This window comes from Vanessa tameamea, chromosome 21 (assembly GCF_037043105.1).
Source record: "Vanessa tameamea isolate UH-Manoa-2023 chromosome 21, ilVanTame1 primary haplotype, whole genome shotgun sequence".
Lineage (NCBI taxonomy): Eukaryota > Metazoa > Arthropoda > Insecta > Lepidoptera > Nymphalidae > Vanessa > Vanessa tameamea.
The window spans coordinates 2,735,263-2,755,700 of record NC_087329.1 but is presented as its reverse complement, the minus strand read 5'-3'; the positions used below and the strand labels follow the sequence as shown (position 1 = coordinate 2,755,700).

Genomic DNA, 20,438 nt, shown 5'->3' with positions numbered 1-20,438 from the left:
TTTGTAAAATATAGAAAAAAAATAATAATAAAATGTTGGTTTTATTAAAATAATGATTTAATATAATGTTTTTTATTGGTTAGAATTTTTGTAAATTGCTCATACTACCAATTCCCTTTAAACGTAACGACTTTTATATACATGATATGTATGGAACTGTTTTAGCTAGTCAGTTCTCCGGTCGTATCTAAGTGCCATCGGACATCGAGAGTGTGGGGTTTGAGAGTGCTCTTGCACAAGAGTCAAGGGTCGGCTGAGAATGTCGTAACCGAAGTCGTCAGGACGATATCCACAATACCATTGCTATCTAGTTTAACTGTAGTCATAGCTACATGAAAAACCTATATGGCATTACCATAACAAATAATAATAATAACAATAATATTAATAGTGTGATGGATGTATGATTCGTACCTTAGGGTATTTATATATCTAGATAGGGTGGCGCACTATTAAAGATCTACGAAAAAAATATCTTGGTGTCTGGGCAGGGCCGTGATTTTAGGGGGCCCTGGGCTAATACTACTTACACTTAAGACACACCTAAACGTAGACTTGAATGAAATGAAATTAAATGAATGGGTTTGATTAATTTCAGGACTCGTAAACCATATGATCTGTTTAATTTAATAAAATGATGGATTACTATTTTTGACTTTATCTTGCCTTGACTTAGCTAGGGGCCTCTTGAGACCACGGGGCCCTGGGCTGAAGCCCAAAAAGCCATACGGTAGATCCGTCTCTGCTTGGTGTGCGTGCCTGTGACGTAGACACTCGCAAAACATCATACTTTACTATTGTGCGTGTACTAAGTGGCGAACCGTTGGCTACTATTTTTTTCGACGCCTTCTCAGCTTTGGTCTATCTAGACATAAATAATCAATGGCTTAATTTGTGTTTATAATTCAACTCGTGCTCGGCGGTGAAGGAAAACATCGTGAGGAAACCTGCATGTGTCTTATTTCAACGAAATTCTGGCACATGTGTATTCCACCAACCCGCATTGGAGCAGCGTGGTGGAATATGCTCCAAACCTTCTCCTCAAAGGAAGAGGAGGCCTTAGCTCAGCAGTGGGAAATTTACAGGCTGCTAATGTAGTGTAATGTTTGTAAAGGTTTACTGATACTAATGGTCGAAGCATAAAGTTAACAGCCAGTAAAACCTGTCTAATAGACTGTCTTAATAATATCTGACAATTGACAAAAAAAAATGTTTGTGTTTACTTTCGCTTCTGATCAGGTTATAAGAAAAGAAACGATATACTCCATTTAATATTTAATTTTTTAAATCATTCATCACCCTTAAAATTATTAAAAAAAATATTTAAACACATGACACATACACAAAAGGATTGATTAAATTTACGCAGATTGAAATAACACAAATTACACAAACGTCATTGCATTCTATGAATAAAAAGCTATAAAAAGTTTTTATATCTAATCTTCTTTAGAAATACTTAATCGATATTTTGTTTAATCCAAGGTAAAAATTTGGATAAGTCGGTAAAAACTACGAAGTGCGTTGGATCACATCGATACTCGTTCTGTCTCGCAACAGAAAGTGAGACCAGACCTCTGAGGTACCAAGAATCCCCCATATAGAAGACCATCCCGCCGCCGCTGTCACCGTTACACACGGACGTACCTGCCGTGCAGAACATAAACATAATATAAATATAAATGGCAACATTAAAAAAAGTTGAATACTGGTAATTAGATGCTTGACAGATAAAAAAGAATGCTTAGATTATTTGGTTAGTTCCATAATATCCATCATTAAATGCTTAATAATTTTTAGTGTCTCATTAAACACGTTTATAAAATTTACTTTTTTTTTTTTTATTTTAAATGTTTTTGGGATTAATATGTGAAGCAACAATTGCAGCTAATGACATAAAATTAGTAAAAAAACAAGCGAGTAATGCAGCGGGTTCAGAATAGTTAAAGATAGTTATTGGAAAGCTTTGCTGTCTAATTATACCCAATTAGACTGAAGCTATATTAATTCTATGAGAAAACATACTTTTTCTAATGCCGGTACGGTCATTGGTCGATCCTGGAATAAATTTTGTAATGCTAAATTATAATGATTAAAGTGCTTCCTAACGCACAACGTTTCAGACAGAGGTACCTAACTTCAAAATTTAAATGTATAATGTATTAAAAAAAAAAAACATAAAATACTTTTTATAAATAACTATTTAATAAAAAAATGAATAAATAATCCCTATAACTAAAAATGTTTTTTAAAAAATATTTGGATATATAAAATTGAATTGAATTGAAAAAATAAAAACTAAATCATCGTTCAACAAGGAAGGCAAACGATAAAAATTTAATCTAAATTTTTGTTTTTTTTTTTATATTTTTCCTCGTTCTTGTTTGTTCATTGAATATTAATTCGAAAAAGAAAAACCTAAATAAATATAAATTTAGACCATTTGAGAAAGAAAACTAATTTAAAAATATTGACTAAACTACAACAGCCGTTTTAAAACGAAACGAAGAATGAAATTTTGTTCAACATACTTAGTAGAACTAATTTAATTGAGACCGCATTAATTATCTAAAAGTAAAAACAAAGCAGAAGCCATAGATGATTTAAAAAAAAATGGATCTATAAGCTATGATTTATTAATCTACCATAAAGTTTTATAGTTTACATTTTACTGTAAATGAAGGACTTTGATCATTTAACGATTATAAAAAAAATAACTTACCATCTCTGTATCCAGCACAGAATGTGTATTGCGAAGTAAATTTAACGAAGAATTCGCTGTAGGAACGGATGCAAGTCTCAGTGTCGACGATTGGCATCTCGACTAACGTCAGTTCTTCAGTTGCAACTCCCGTGTCATCGAAACCCCACCCCACGACCTGTACAAATATATATTACTCAAAATCTATTATTATATAAATAGCTTGAATTAAAATAAAAGTATTCTATGTAATATTATTTTTATTCTATATAATATAATAATAATAATTTTTAATTTAAAATTGGAACGCAGGCTGGTAAATGGACCATCTGAGGGTAAGGGGTCACCACCGACCATAGATTTTGACGCTGGAAGAAATATTAACCATCTATGCCACCACCCATATGCTTCTATTTACGCTTCACCAAGTTTAAACTCGCTATCGTCGGCACAACTTCGCAGTTTAGTGGTGCGGTGTAAGGAATGGTTAAAATTTCTTACGGTGTCAATGTCTTAAGGCAGTGGTGACCACTTACCAACAGGTAGTCCAATTCCTCCCAAGACTACCTGCTTAATAAAAAACTGATCTAATTTTACTAATAATATTTAATAAAACATTTTTATTCGTCGTTTACGTGTAATTAACTAGGTGATTTGAACAAATAAGTTTTCAAATAAACAATTCAACGTGGAAACAACTGCGGAATTGAATTTGTTATAGATTGATTTCGTCGGCATTGCAGATAGACGCTGATTCTACAAATTTTAGTGAAACAACCAACTTTGTTTAATTATTCACACTTTATTTGCGCAATTTTGAACTGGTATTATTTAATTGAAATACTGTTTAAATTTTTGTTTACATTTTTGAAAACTCGCGTTGGAGAAATACAATAAAATAATTATGTAACACTAGCGAACTGCCCCGGCTTCGCACGGATGCAGCTTATTAAGAAGGAAAATGATATGATAGAAATTTACACCCTATGCACTCGAGCGTGATGTAGATTTCTACAGGTGACAAAAATTATGATTGGATCATTTATTTTGGAGATTATCCCTACGTACAAACAAACAAATTTTACCTCTCTCTATTTGTCTAACTCTTTTGCACCGCAAACCAAAATAGCTCGTAGATGACAGATTCTCTTCCGACTTACTCAACAGATATATTTTGCTCAATTTACAAAATATTTTCAAAAAATTTAGTCTATGTGTTATTCTAATGTTTAAGCTATATTTTTCATTAAAACGTATTCAGTAGTTTTTTCGTGAAAGGGTAACAAATATCCTCACGAACTTATTTCTAAAACAAGATATTTAAATCACAATAGCTCGAAGATGAAAAAGTAGTAAGTTCAAACCTGCAGAGGTATCCTGTAACAAGAAACTCGAAACTCGCAGAACACGAGCGTGAGTTTAATAATAATAAAACTTATAGGATAAGCGTATCAAAATGGCGTATCAATGTACGTCGGTTGTCAACATTTCACCGTCGAATCGCACTGGCGACTTTGACTTTTAATGCTCTCTCTCAAGACAAGCTTTCGAAGAATTCAATTCGAAGAACAAAAAGGAATTTATTTGTTAATAGGCAAAGACAAAACTGATCTGTAACCGTAATATGTATTTTTTAGTGTGAACACACTTACAGCCAACAAAATGTTACAGGATTAAAGTATAATAAAAATTTGAACAGTTATCAAAACTACATATATCGAAATGGAGATGATTATATAAGAAAAGGAAAAAAAATACTCACCGAACCTTTCTTCCCTATGACGTAGCTCAAGTCTATCTGATCCTCAGGCCACAGGCAAGCGGCCCGCACGAACTCCGTGTATTCAACAGGCTGACGCATCTTTAAGATGCTGGCGTCTCGACTGAACGACGAAGCGTTGTATTGTGGGTGAACTATTATGTCGGAAACCTGAAATGTTATTATAATATTATTAGTAATGTAATAAGTTAAGATGTGCTCTTACGAGTTCTTCAGGGCTGATTAATTCTTTGCTTCAAAGCAATTTCTCAAAATTAAATAAATAAAGCTTGAATAATTAGATCTTAACGTAAACATTGTGCGATAAGAAATATTTGAATCATAAATACTCCTTATTTTGTTATGTTAACACTGCCCTTATAATAAATGAATCTAATTCCGGCTACGGCCAATCTCAATCTTGCTAATTTCGAAGGAGATATACTTAATAGTGCACAGACACAGATGCACTCTTACTCTCCCAACCGTATAATTTGACGGTACGGCAAATCCGCCAGGAGATAGAGATCATTATCTGGACTAACGAGTGTAGATCACGATAACTTTATAGTAAGCTATGTATATATCCTTTTCCTCAAAGGGAGACTCCTGTTCTCTTCTTTTCCTCAGAGGGAGACTTCCGCCTTAGCAAGCAATGGAACATTTGTAGGCTGTTCTGTACCTTGTAAGTTATATAGTATAAATTTTGTCATATTTACCAAGCGTATTTCGACTCCTTCTACGGACGTCCTTAAGTTGTGTTTCCCGAGATATATGGTGAGAGTGTTCTTGTTGACAGGTCGACTGGATCCCTTGCGCGTGACGCAGTGGGCTGCCGTGATCACGTGCTTGTGGGAGATGAGGGTACCACCGCATATGTATTTACTGTCGACCACCTGGAGATTGATATGACTGACTGCATTTATCTATTAATATTGTAACGTTATTTTTTTACAGTGTAATTATAAATATTACATTAGAATCAGAATGTTCAAAAAGCTGTTCACACGACCTGAAGAAAACGGTTATGTCAATATTTTGTTAACATTTAAGATTCAATGCAAAAAATAACTTGATCTGAAATTGACCTTTGACCTCAAATTGGTTTTCGTAGTTATTAAGAAATTGTAATATATTTGACATTAAAAAATATATCTTCTCGTGGAATCCTTGTAGTGGTAAAAGATGTACAATTTACTGTAATTCTTACATAAATATATTATGAAGCTATTTGGTACCTGAGTGTGGTAGAGTGCTATCTGCCAGGGCCACTGTCCTTCCAGAGTCGGCTTGCCGTTCACGACGAGAGGATTTGGATTGTTGCGTAACACTTTACCACATTGACTCTGAAATTACAAACGATAGAATATTAAACAGCTGAAAATAATGTATCGATTTTTATTCACTGTAGCTTTCTCATACAGAAAAAGTATGCACACATTTTTGGATCACTTCCAAGAAGGTTAAGATCTAAAAAGGTTTAAACTTCCAACGTACTGGGTATTGGGGGTCATATTTTTTGCAATGAAATCCGTCTATAAAATATTTGAACTATTTTCCAGAAAAAAATATAATAATGTAGAGTAATGAAATTTATTATAAAATACGAGTACATGTTTACAATGGAGTAAAGGGGGGAAGGCTGCACCGCATAACAGAGCGTCATGCCGTTTTCCGTTACGGCGTACGAGTCGGACTTACTCCCAATGGTGTTGTCCCAATGTAATTTTTATTATAATATTAGTCCGATATGTGATTTCTGGTAATTACCATGTGTATTGAAATATTGAACATTCCAATTTTATAAAGATGTTGCCGTTTCAGTAAACAAGCTTTGTAACAAATTGTGTTTTTCGAATTGGAGTAATCTCGGATATTAGAACGTTCAACAACAAAACTCTTCGGTTTATAAAATAAGTATTATTTAAAAAGTGACATAATTATCTTTAATGGTCGAACCCGATCAATCAAGTCACTCATTAAATCGTTGCAAGTGCTGGAGTGATCCACCTTGATACTGTATCCGAATAAAAGATGATATATTTATAAAAAGTTAATGTAGGTAGACAGACTACCAAATGGACTACTTGATGGTAAGTGGTCACTAATGCCCACTGACTTTGGTAGTGTTACAAATATCTTACATTATTATTACTATATAACCATCCCCCCCCTCATATCGTCAACGCGCCAGCAATCATGGGAAATTGTTGTACAAAATAGTATCTTTGTGTTGTTATATGTTGTATATATGTATGTATGTTGTAGTGTTAAATGGTCACCACCGCCCAAAGACAATGGTGCTATAAGAATATATTAACCATTCCTTACATTGCCAATGCGAACCTTGGGAACTAAGACGTTATGTCCCTTGTACCTGTAGTTATATTGGGTCACTCCCCCTTCAAACCGAAACACAACAATACTGTTCACTGTTGTTTAGCGGTAGAATGTCGGATGAGTGGGTGATACCTACCCAGATGGGGTAGCACAATGTAAACATAATAATGGTAGAAATAATTTATTTAAGTAAAATTGGAAAAGGTAATGGGGCCGAATGATGCATTGCATAAGGGTTTCGACATCTTTAATCCGGTCCTGACTTTAAATCTTGTATCAAATAGTATCAGAGCCAGAGATAATGGTGTAATAACTGTAAGCTAATTATAGAAAGCTAACGGTTTTTTGACATATTTGGCATATTAGTGGTTAAATATGACAGTTGCAAGTTTTGATAAATATTGGAACAAATTATTTAAATCGATACGACTTATAAATAAATTTATAATCGTGGCTTTTTATAATAATGAGCGTATTTCACTTTACTTTGAACAAATTTCATCGTAATTAAATTAAGATATAAATACTAACTCTATATATGTATATAATTTTCGCTGGCAACATCGTGACGGTTTGTGTTATTTCCTTAAATAGTTTCAAAACGATGACGGACGAAAGAATTAATAATATCAATTTTTATTTATCAATTATTAAAAAAAAAAACAAAAATATAAATAAATAAAATATTACCTTAATATATATATTTTTTAATGAATATTAGCCATAAAAAAATAAATCCATAGAAATGAAGGGTATTTAAAGTTCCTTATTTCATTCATCATAGTAAGAAACATGAATAAATATTAAGAAAAAAAAAATGGCGTGCCTGTTATTAATTAACACAGATTTGTTGTTCAGCTTACATCAGGTTTACAATAAGTCGGACGGACATTTGACTGTGTACCGTTTACACATTTATCGTCCAGACTACTGAATATAAGCCTACGAATTTCATTGATTTTTCATTTCGAATAAGATTAGCATATTTACCAATAATTTCAGGTGCTCATCTTCGATAAGTGTAGGAAAATATAGTGTGAATATTGAGAGCAAAAATCAGCGCAGTGATATAACTGTCAGCCCTACATAATGTAAACCAGCTCTTAGAGTTAGCGGGATTTTTATGCGTACGTTCGGATATTTACTTCAAAACAGCTAATATTTAAAAATAGAATGGTGATTTTTATGAAAAAAACTTTTAAGTTCGTGGTTGATTTGAATAATGTTTTGTTTTTTTTTTATATCTAACTAATTTTAATTGAGAGTTAGCTTTCAGCGAAGTTAGTTGACTAATAAAAAATAATAATAAGAGCCGAGATGGCCCAGTGGTTAGAACGTGTGCATCTTAACCGATGATTTCGGGTTCAAACCCAGGCAGGCACCACTGAATTTACATGTGCTTAATTTGTTTATAATTCATCTCGTGCTCGGCGGTGAAGGAAAACATCGTGAGGAAACCTGCATGTGTCTAATTTCAACGAAATTCTGCCACATGTGTATTCCACCAACCCGCATTGGAGCAGCATGGTGGAATATGCTCCATACCTTCTCCTCAACGGGAGAGGAGGCCTTAGCCCAGCAGTGGGAAATTTACAGGCTGATTATGATTATGTAAAAAATAATCTTTTTAAACTTTGAATTAAATATTTAGCTATATTAAAGATGTATTATTAATTCATCTCGTATTTTCTCATATCTTGTAACCTACGTATCGGATAAAACTCTGCCACACATGTGGCAGCTCGGACTTATTAAACTACGCTGCTGTAAAAAGTCTGTCTGAGGTAGTACCCATCACACATTCTAGGACGAAACAACAGCAATGAGTTGTAATTACACTACAACTATATACGGTACAAGAATCTTGGTTCTCAGAATTGTTGGCGTATTGGCGACCTGAGAAATGGTTAATGTTTCTTACAATACCAATGTTTATGAATTGATTGATTCGGGTGAGGGTAAGTACCATAGCACCCGTTAGGTACTTTGCCCACCTACTTAAAATAAAACAATCATAATAATAAGCTTACATTTTTCTTGGAGCCACCTCCAGTTTTGTCTGGCGTCACAAGAAGGTAGCCACCGGTGAAGTATTCGGAGGGATCGTTGCTGTCGAAGAAAATAAAAACATCTTTAAATTCAGAACTTGTTGCGAAATTTTTGAATGTTTTTTTTTTTTTAATATCAAATGAATAAGCCTTAAGTGTTAGTATGTCCGTCAGTGTGTCTCAAATGTAATGGAGCCTATTTCTCAGAATAAAAATATATTCATTTCCAAAGCCGAAAAAATAATACAATATATTCGAAATTTAAAATTGGCCCCTTGAACTGAATTAAATTGAATAGGTGTTAATTAACAGCAACATACAAACCTTCTAGTTTATATCGTTTGAAAATAGAAATTGAAACTTCATTGTAAACACAATTGAAACGGTAGTTGTTACAAATGTTTCAACTAACAATTGTAACGACTATTCTTTTCTTGCAAAGTGGTTGTAAAATTATAGGATTTCACATTTAATACTTACATATGAACGAAGAAACTTCAACATAGATTATTTATATATTTAGAGTGACAGATTTAAGAACGCGTCCAAAGAAATTGACGAAATAATCTGTGCCCGCTCAGTACAAATAAAAGCCGGTACATTTAAATATAAAAAATATATACAGTAGCCAACTCTTGGCCAATAAATTAGTCATTATACACTAGTAAAAAAGTGTCGTTAGCGAGTGTCAAGCGTAGCAGTCACGCAACCAAGATAATACAGTTGGCTCGTTTCATTCAGTTCACTTGTAGTGTAGTAATATTCCTTTTTTTAATTGTGTTTTTAATATTATTGTCATTGATTTTGTCTTACCTATTACGAGTCTTACCTATTTTAAGAATATTATCTTTGTCCCAAATTAATTAAGGAATTACTAATATTCCTATTTACCGCTCCCTTTAATCTTATCACTTGTTAGGAGTGGGGACGTCAAGAGCCCAAGAGATCGGGATCGATCATGCGACGGCGGCCCGTAAACAATTACGCTATTGACACTTAAATTTCTTAATACTATAATATTATTATCTAAAAAGCCTTAATAAGTGAAGCTAATATGTAAAAACAATCGAAACTCGACAGAATACGATGTCAGAAAGTATTATGCGACACGGGATTGCGTATCACCGTATGTCATTTCAGAGTTAGACACGAAGCGAATTATTAGTCCTCAAAGATTGCTACTGCGTATACTTATATGTATATAAACGTTAAGCCTTACCTGACGCTATCATAATCGTCGTCATGCTGTTTGGTGGGACGGTATGACGTGGTTGTCAGCTGATGATTCGGGCGTCGTTCTGTAACGCTCTGAACTGGTACTTGGCCATCACCGCTGTTAACGAGCGTGAAGTTAATCTAGTGAAGATAGACTACGACTACACGAGAATATCCAATTTTTTTAGTACTACTTATAAAATCGACAATTATTTCAAAGGCAGACAGTATAAAGAAAAAGTTATAATTCGTTTATACATACATGCAACTGAACATGATACTTAGGAGATAAATTCAAATGCCAGTGGAGAAAAGAAAGGTCTAACTACTATCATGATTGTAAAGTTCGTTTTCATAGTCATGCATTAAATTTAAATGTACATTAATCGTGTTTAAAAGGATTAAATAAGTGATAAATCTTACATGCTGTAGGGATTTACGTTGCTTTGGTCCATTGGTCGGTTATTCGGCGCTACATAAACGGGCCCTTCTCCAGAAGGTCTTCCATATACAGGCTTGGTTTCCGGCTTATCTTCTGGTCTAATAATTGGTTTTTGGGGTCTTTTATTCGGCCTACTGTCTAGCGGTCTGTCTATTGGTCTGTCTATTGGTCTGTCAATTGGTCTTTCGACTGTGTGAGAATGTTCTAAACCAGAATCGAGTCTAGGTCTACTTGATGTAGGATCAGGTCTAATTGTATCGACACGATCAATGGCTGGCTGAGGGGAATTAGCATTGCATATCTCTCTGCCGTTTAGTCTTATTGCTTGTAGTCGTGGGATTTTATTAAGGGGATTATACTGGACGAAGAATCGAACGGAAAGGGCCGGGCCGGGATGGATTTTCATTTTTGTATTTTCAACTTTGAAGTCTATGTTGTCCGTGGTCGTGACGTCTCCAACCCAGTTCTATAAAAAAACATCGTAGTACACTATGAATTTTGTAATTTGTAAATTATTATAAAACTAGCTACCCGACCTGGCTTCGCACGGGTATGATAAGCGTCGTATTGGAACTTTTATTTTGGAAGAAAAACGTACAAAGAGAAACAAATTAACGTGATATATAATTTGTCAAAACTTTTAATTGTTTAAATTGCTCAGTAAATTTATTAATCAAATTATTAACATATGTTTATAATTTTATAATATATTGTCAACTTAAATTGTATTTGTAATTGCTTATTCATGTTTTTTTTTTAAACTGACAACAATACTAGCCCGTATATAGTCTCTTGTGTACTATGTGTATTAAAAAAAAAAAAAAATCTCGTTTTGGAAGTCCGCAGAACGGCTCACCAAAGTTTCATCAAAATCGGATGAATGGTTTAGCCGCGCAAACAACAAACAAACATTATTTTTCATAAATTATTTAGAAGTCGAAGAAGACGTAGTATATAATAATATATTATTTCCTATACGTAAAAAACTTAATATTCATGTTAGTTATTCTAAGAAACGAACGATCACTGCAAGTGCTAAAGGTCAACTTAGGTATAAATAAATAAAAAAACATGTCCAACTAATAATCAATGTGGTACTAATTGAATGAAAACTCGATGAAATAGACGAACACAGGAATTTATCGCCTTTTTATTCATACTAGAATTTGAACAGAGGTCGTATTTCGACCTGTATTGTTAGTGAAAATTTAAGAAAATTATAACATATACATTTTCAAGTTTCGAATTATTTTTTCTACTCTTTTCAATTTTGTTTCATTTAGTAATTGATTAAAACAAAAGTATTAACATTTATTTCTATTCTTGGCCCCCGTGGATTAATTTTAGTATTTATTATTATTGATAACAATGACGTTACATTTAATGCGCGTCAATAAAAAATAAAAATAAAAATTGGCAAATAAACGAGAAAAACTTTCTGAACTATAAGTCCAATATATAAAATATTCCTTGAGTAATCAAATAGTTTAAGATTGTAAGCATGTTTATCAAAATTTCTTAATAAAACTAAAAATAAATGACTGATGATGATGATATTAAAGTGACAGACAAGATAACAAAACTAGAATACTATTTTTAAATACAATAGCGTAATGTTGCCATATCATTATCATATTTTAATTTCTCTATTAAAAAGGAACTAATTGCAATAAGAACAATTTTATCCAGATAGAATTAGGGATGAACCAAATGTATCTTTTTAGTTTTTTTTAAGTATATAAGAAGATTAAATGTTCATTGTTATACAGCCTAAAAAGCTTAACATTATGTATAATATTCATCAATACAAATATTGTAAATTTTACGATTAAACTACTGAACCGATTTTGATGAATTTTGCTAAGTAATAAATAAGCATATTAGGAAAGCTTACCGAATATACATAAATTAAAACGTTAAATTACTTCCATACTTGCTTGACGTGTTATAACAAATTTATCAACTTTCGATGAATATTTAGATATCATTTTAATTATTGTATCATATTAATTACATATTTAATGTTTTATTAATGACGCTCTTAATCATACCTAAAAATAACTTCTCAGCGACTCGTCTCGGGGAATTACATTTATCCTTTCAAAACTTATAAATAGTTTTTTTTTTATTATAAATGTCACGGAAAAATCTACTCAGCCACGATCACGATGGGGAATTACATGCCTATATACGAATGTAACGGAAAATCTGTAGATTATCTATTTATCTGAGTTGAAGTCAACGATTTGTGGCTATTTACACCACGTGTCGATAGTTGACAGCCAATCAAATGACGTGATGAGTGACGTAACGGAATTCGTAAGAAGAACTTTAAGTCTTTAATCGTTATTTTTTATCGCTTCACATAAAGGTAAGGTCATGTAAATAAAAGCATTTCATACTCTTTTACGATAAATAAACTACGAATAAAAAAAAAAACTGTTTTTTCTCTTCAACAGCAGATATCATCACGTCAAAATATTTGGTTCATCAATAGCTAGATTCATTTATTATTTTTAAATACAACTTGAGTTTTATTCTGTGTATTGTGAGTTGTGAAATCCAATTCGAATTAATAAGAGTAGAGCCCATCAATTCTGCACTCCTGTTAACTACCCAATTCTCGCACGAGTTGGTGAGTAAACGTGAGAGATTTTGCGTACTAGTTATGTAGGTTTGAAATGTATTATTAACAAAAATAAGTTTAATACAGTTAAGTAGGCAAGCGTTAAGAACTAAGATGTTATGTTCTTCGTTCCTGTAGCGTAACTATGCTGGCATTCACTTAATTGAAAAAGAAATACGATAATACGAAGGATTGCTGATGAGCAATTAGAATACAGTAACTTACCCCTAAAATGTCCGCCTTACTGTCCAACACGATGTTCAGCCACAAGGAATGTAAGGTGCTGTCCGTTGAGAGATTAACGGCGCCGTACCATCGCCCTGGTTCGTTCGTCGTTGGCTCGTACATGAACACGTTTGGACATGGCGAGTTTGGCGTACTTTGCTCATGTGTCGGCACACATAAAGCTATGACTAGGAGTAATAATGATCCAATCTGAAAAATAAAGGTTTTTATAATTATCATCATCATCACCATTTTTTTGTGGCATAACTTTTGTATACTGTGTGCAAAATAAGAATAAAAAAAAAATAACAATTTGAAAATCCCGCTCGGGTTTATGCCTTTTGTTGGGTTCGATGATATTAAAATCCTGATACGGAAATATTATGATACGTATTTTTCCACACACGAATAATATAAAATCAAATGATCATCTGAAAAACGAATTTAACAAACACATTAAAAAAAAAACCGATTAAAAACAAATGACAAATCTATGCCACCAGCGGAAACTATGAACTAAATAAAATTAAATATGATATGCCAATTTAATTAAAACGACTTTTGAGCTGTGAACCGAACTGAACTCAACATATGATAAAAATCGTCAAAAAAATATACGAGTACATTTTGCCAAATGAGAACCGCCGCCTTTTTAAGTCGGTCATAAAATCAAGAATGCTCGATCATTACTTCTAACTAAAGGCTCTTATACGTTTAAGACTCAAGATGGATTAGCCGGCTTACGACCGGTCGCACTTTGATCTGATCTGAAGACTTGAGTTTAGTCGATTCCTATTGGCAGCACGTGTAAATAAAATTGGATCATGGAATTGATATGAAATAATTACTCGAGATTTCAAACAATCATCAAAAAAATATTATATTTACTTTTTTCATAGAAAATTATAGTTAACGTCAAGTGCGCGTATGTGTATGGTTTCTTGGGCTCTAAATATATTTCTTTGACAAATATATATAAAAAAAAAAAACATGTGCGCATAAAGCCAACGATTTGACTCCCTGAAAAGTATAAATTTTTGTTACAAATTAAACAAATAAAATATTTTTTATATAGCAGCGAAATAGATATCAGCACTTGGAATTAAAAAAAAAGTTGATATAAATAGTTAAGGAGACTAGATATAATTATATTTTAAACGATAATTGTTTGCAGGAAATCACGTGGAATGTGTAAGTTTAAGTTCCGTTTATATTTATTCCTCTTGCAATTAGTTCATTGACGTCATAACTAGTAAGTTTGGTCGGCAAGTAAGTGTTGTTTCTTTATTTATAAACGAGAATATCTTGTATATTTAGATGGACTGGTTTTATTTGAGTTTAAATGTAGCTTCCACAACGTCCGATCTATTACGTTATTTTTAGCGTACGTTATTTTATATATATATATCTAACTTATACATTCTTGGGGTAAACTAAAGTTACTATTTAAGGTTTATCAACTGTGACTTTATGTCCGGAGACACTTAATGAGCACATCGACTTGTAAATATTAACATAAAACGAAAATTTTAAGTTTAAACTACGATCATAGTATCATTTAAGTTTAGATCTCTTGCGAATATTTTATATTATATCACGTGAAAGACTGTTAATAACAAAAGGTGTGCTCATCCTTTGAAAATATTTGGAATCTTTCTATAATACTATCTTGTCGATAAGTGGATGTGGCAGGATATCAATTAGCACACAAGATTAAATATTAATTCAAAGTCTTAAATATAATTAAAACTAAAAATCGTACAAGAAATAAAAAAAATAACATATAAACTATGAGAAATAAACATGAAACAAAGGAAAAATAGTAATATATACGTTAATTTATACAGTTGTTATTGTATAACTTTATAAATGAACGATGGTCATAAACAAATACAAACGAATACTAATAATAAGAAATTCCATAAACATCATATAAATTTCAGGACTGACCATTGAACTTGGCACCCATTTAGATCTCACTTCATTTGTCGTTGAAGTCAACAATCAAGGCCTATATCATAATAATGAACTTGGCTCTCGTTTCACATTTCTGTTTTGATGGGATATTTATTTACAGCTTTGATTATATACATATATAGATAGAATGTCACGTGGAAGCGTCCTGCGTACACGCACACAAGTAAAAGAGTTGATGACGTCATGACGTTTGGCAAGTGTCATACTTAGCTGTCACGTACACTATGATAATACAGTTGGTATCTGTTGTTTGTTGTAGTTATTTTGTAGTGCAGAGCTAGCTATGAGAGATGCTAGCTAGAATATATAGATAGTCATAGATTAACAGTACCGAAGCTTAACTGATTTGCTATTAAAAAAATGTCAAAAAGCGGAAAAAAAGTTACTATATATAGTTAGATGACCCTTAGTCCCAATAAGTAGAACCACTGCTTAAATATATCTGATTGATGAGTGTCTAAGAGCAAGGTGATTAGGCGAAACCAAATCAGGGCTAATGAAGTGGTGGCTGAGTAATGAGAGCGAGTAATTGTAAAGCAATTATCAATTAAAGACGAGACTAATTATTATTTATTAGTGTCTCCAAAATTAGTCGATTTCTGTTGAGTTGGAATTTAGAAAGATCTATGTTTTAATAAAATTATGTTGGCGTTACAATTAGCTATTTTTCTTCAGAGAAGACGCACAGAATGTTAAAGTAATTTTTATCATATGAGATTTTAAACTTGGATTTTATTGGTTAAACAGATGTCAGGTGTCTTTGAGTTGAAGACTTTTGGACCGACATGATTGGTGTGTACAATATATGTGACAATTACATGGTTGAATATCTACTGATAAAAAACATTGACGGTTGGTAACTAACAAAGCTCAGAGATACTAGAAGTATCATTGAACTTGAGTAGAACAAGTCGTTCGTTTACTTCGCGGTAGGGCTTCCTACAAACCTGTTCAGGTAGGAGCCAAACAATAAAACATAGTATTATTATAAAACATAGTATTATTATGTTCCAATTGGAGGGGTGGGTGAGTTAGTGTAACTACATACAAGAGGTACGCGAGGGACATAAAATCTTAATTGGCTCAAGTCATATCTCGGGCTATTGTTATCCGCACTCCTAATACAAGCTTTAAGCCTAAATGGAGGGGTAAATAGAGATATTAATAATGGATCATTGCTACTATTCTTTACAAACAATAAAAAATATGTTTTCTTACGGTGCAAGTGTCTATGAGCGATAGTGATAAATTACCATCAGTTGACATACTTGTTCGTTCGCTTACCTATAGTATATAAAAAAAAACTGAGACCCGATATGGAAATAGGAGTACAAGAATCCTCCAGACCATTTGAATTAACCTTAGGATGGATCAAAAACGGCTGGGTTCAGAGAACACAGGTAACAAGATTGATAAAAATGGTGCTAATTAGGCTTTACTCATAGCGGACCTAAAAATGCATCGATGTAACAATATTATTGGCGTAAAGCCTCAAGCGCTTTCAACGGTCTTGATATATTCATGTATATTAAGTAGTTTTATAACGGTAGGTGCCACATTATTATAACAATTTGCAAATAACGGTGTAAATAATTTAAAAAACATGGCATATTATTCTATTAAACATTTCACAGACAGCAAATAGGCGAGAAGTTTGAAGTTTGCACGAAAAATATAATTGTAAATAAATAAAATATATATTTCAATTGGTTAAGAAGAAAATAATTAGTGATCTTTGCGGTACTTTCGATCGACATTCCGAACCGATGGCTACTTTACATTTAACTTTATATATTCAGATAAAGTCTTGAATCATCTTTAATAATCTACATTAATAATACCTATACTAATATTATAAATGCGAATGTCAGTTGGTCTGTTACGGCCAAACCAATCAAAAATTTGATATAAAATTGAACTTGAACTTCAAAAAGAAAATGCATTTTATGCTTAACGGCAGAACACCGACCCCTAAAACGCGAGCGAATCCGCGGGCGACAACTAATAAATTAATAGTTGAGAGATTATGGTGATTCGTGCATTCTATCAAAATATATGAACCGATAAATACCTAATATATATATATACTTCAAAAAAATCCAAAGACTTTTTGTTGGAAATATTGGTGTTTTGTCACGAGTGGCTAATTTGTTATGGGACTGATTATGCTGAAATATCAAGCCCCAATGTAGTCTCATCCGATCTTCGTATAATTATACTTTTTTACATTTCGAATTATAAATTTTTCTTGTACTATGTTTGTTATTAAAATGTACGTAATATGATGTTAACGTTTATGTTTTTAATCATTTATACCTATTAATAAATACCTGGTTTTTCCTGAGTCAATTGTTTCGAGTCTTTTTGAATTTGCAATCGCCACAAACTAATAAACATAGTTATTATAAAAATAATACGACTTTGGTTATATTTGTAAGTCTATAATGTATTAAATTGGCATTTAACGGAACGAAACAAAAAAAAACCAACAAAAAAAAAACAGTTGTGAAATGGCGCGGTCTCAAAATTCAGTAGAGATTTAATTGAATAAATTAATCTTATATATGTTACTGTAAAAGTTTGAACTGTGGTAAATCATAAGATTTTCCAGTAAAACCTAAGATTTACCGATTATGAATGGTAAATGTCCATAAAACTTTGGGATTCGAACTTTTACCATCATTCACTTAGTAAATCTTAGGATTTACATGTTAGGTTAGGTTAGGTTGGAATGGTAAAGGGGTGCATGTCAGTCGCCTCCTCGTGGCGCACCCTGGGCAACGGGGCCGGCTTGTGCTTGCTCGTCGGCCACGGCTAAGACTGACGCAGAGGGATGCCGCGGGGTCGCTCCTGGTACTTCTCCGACCAGCGGAGTGGACTGTGTGAGCGGACTCGTTGGCAAGAAGGGGGGGGGGCTCGTTATGAGCGTCGGAGGTGGGGTCGTGCACCGGTGGTCAGCGGCGGAGCCAGTCATCCTATCCGCCACAGGGCGTCAGCCCTTGGCGCCCGGCCTCCAGTGGCGGACTCGGGGGAGTCCATTGCGTTAACGGGACGGAGGCAGCGGAGGAAGGCGCGCCTTTAGGCGCGCATTCATTTATTTGGCCGCCTTACGGTGGCCGCCGCAGGCGGGACCGCGGTGGTAAGCCATGGCGTTCCCGTAGCCCCACCATTATGCGGCGCGGTGGAAACCCGAGGAGGTTTTAGTGGGCAGGACAGGGCATTAGCGTGCCCTGGCACGGGGCATTAGTCCCCGGTTGAGTCCCACATACCCGTCCCGGTCCCCCCAACAGGCGGCATGCGTAAATACATTTCATCCTCGTTAAACAAAAAAAAAAAAAAGGTTGGAATGGTAAAAGTCCGAAAAAGTCGTCCCTTTATAATAAATACTTACATTTACCAACTCATGTCGGTAAATCTTAGGTTTTACCTTAGTTCGAGCTTTTCAGTAACATTTTTAATGAAAACAACATATTGAATGTCTCTTAATCATGGGGAAAATATTAAAAAGTTCGTTTATTTCTTGGTATTTCACGTATTAATAGAAACTATGAGAATAAGATTAAATATATACTGTCATGATTGTAAATACTTCATTTTCCTTAGTAATTATTCTTAATCTGATTAAAATTAATATTACTACATTAATATTCATTGTAAAATACAAATACAATATGTATTTAAGTACCTTATTATAAGCTGTAAATTATCTCATTCGACTTTATAAATTAAATTAAAAGCAAAATTTTAATATTTTCATCGTAATACTTTTGGTGAAACTGGTTTGAAATTCAATTAAAGGTTTTATCTCCAACACCGGTAAAGTTTAATTATTAAGGTTAATAAAAGTAACAATTTCATATAAATATATAAAAGTTGAGCTGTTTCGCTTTTGGTAAACATAAATAAAGTTATATATGAATATTATTAAAATAATAATCTTATCGTTTGAATTGAATTCTGTGTTTTTATACGTTGTTTTTTGTCTAAATACTATTAAATACGACGCAATATAAACCCACTTATGTTTTATATTATAATTACCTCACAAGAAATTATAAGATATAAAAACTTTTTGTAAATATTTGCGATATTTTGTTTGAGAGAGGACGTTGAACCCTCCTAACTAACTCCGATCAATCCATTAACATTATCATTATATTAAGTATAACAGGATATGTTAATATATATATATATATACATAATATATCACAAAACAAATCCACGATGATTGTTACTCTCCGAGATTGTCAGCATGCAATGACTATATTAAACAATTCTTTATAATCAAATCAGTAATAATCAAATTATTACTGATTCAATTTGTTTATTTAAACTAAGATTAATGAACTGTCTTTATATACGATTATGTAAATCAGATTTAATTTATTTTATACAAATAGTCTTATAAGCCATATATAATGCAAATGATATAATAATTTTGCAACTTAGCATTGAAGCGAAGCAGTTACGACGTTTAATTCCGGAAGAAAATGATAGAACACAACAATATATAACTCAGTGTTGACTAACGCATTTCCAAGACTGTCTTATGTACACAATGTTTCAATCAATCTATTATCAATCTTTCAATCTATTAATCAATTAATAATAAATATGTATTAAAATGATATCTCATATCCTGTTCGTTGTATAAAGGTTTTTCCTCAAAATCGAAATGTCAAATAATTCACCCACAGAAACCGGTCAGTCACGTTCGTTGTACAAACCACAAGAATTTTTTTAATCACACAAATAATATCACATTAATATAACATCACTTTAGAACTTATTATTTGATATCTTACCATTTTTAATGTGCATGGAATAAAAATAACTAATAATTTTAGTAAGACAAGCCGAGACGCTGCGCGCGCCCTGCGCTCTTGTTTCTTTAAGAGTAAACGCGGTTTGTAATATTCTTAAGGTCAAGTTTACAAATAGCTATCTGAGTGAGATAGCTATTTTAATAAAGCGTATTAAAAAGAGATAAATGTATTGTGCGTTGTTTGTTTCAAGTTGACGTTAAGTATGCACACAAACTTGTTAACATTGATGATCAGAACGATTAATGCAATATATATTATATCGAATGAAATATTCCGTAT

General features: G+C 32.9%; 1 protein-coding gene across 3 annotated transcripts; it reads right to left on the bottom strand.

Moving 5' to 3' along the window:
- Positions 1-1,263: 1,263 nt before the first annotated feature.
- Positions 1,264-20,275, bottom strand: LOC113402366 (serine protease gd-like). Of its 3 annotated transcripts, XM_026642593.2 has the most exons (11): positions 20,139-20,275; positions 13,357-13,566; positions 10,487-10,971; positions 10,068-10,181; positions 8,831-8,909; positions 5,699-5,806; positions 5,180-5,356; positions 4,464-4,631; positions 2,723-2,879; positions 2,026-2,058; positions 1,264-1,647 (listed from the first exon to the last, which is right to left on the bottom strand). In XM_026642593.2, exons 1-11 carry the CDS (start codon positions 20,139-20,141, stop codon positions 1,460-1,462), a joined length of 1,722 nt encoding a protein of 573 aa, XP_026498378.2. In that variant the 5' UTR covers positions 20,142-20,275; the 3' UTR covers positions 1,264-1,459. The 3 variants fall into 3 exon arrangements, with proteins under 3 accessions (XP_026498378.2, XP_026498380.2, XP_026498381.2); XM_026642595.2 differs by lacking the exon at positions 2,026-2,058; XM_026642596.2 differs by lacking the exon at positions 10,068-10,181.
- Between the last annotated feature and the right edge of the window lie 163 nt (positions 20,276-20,438).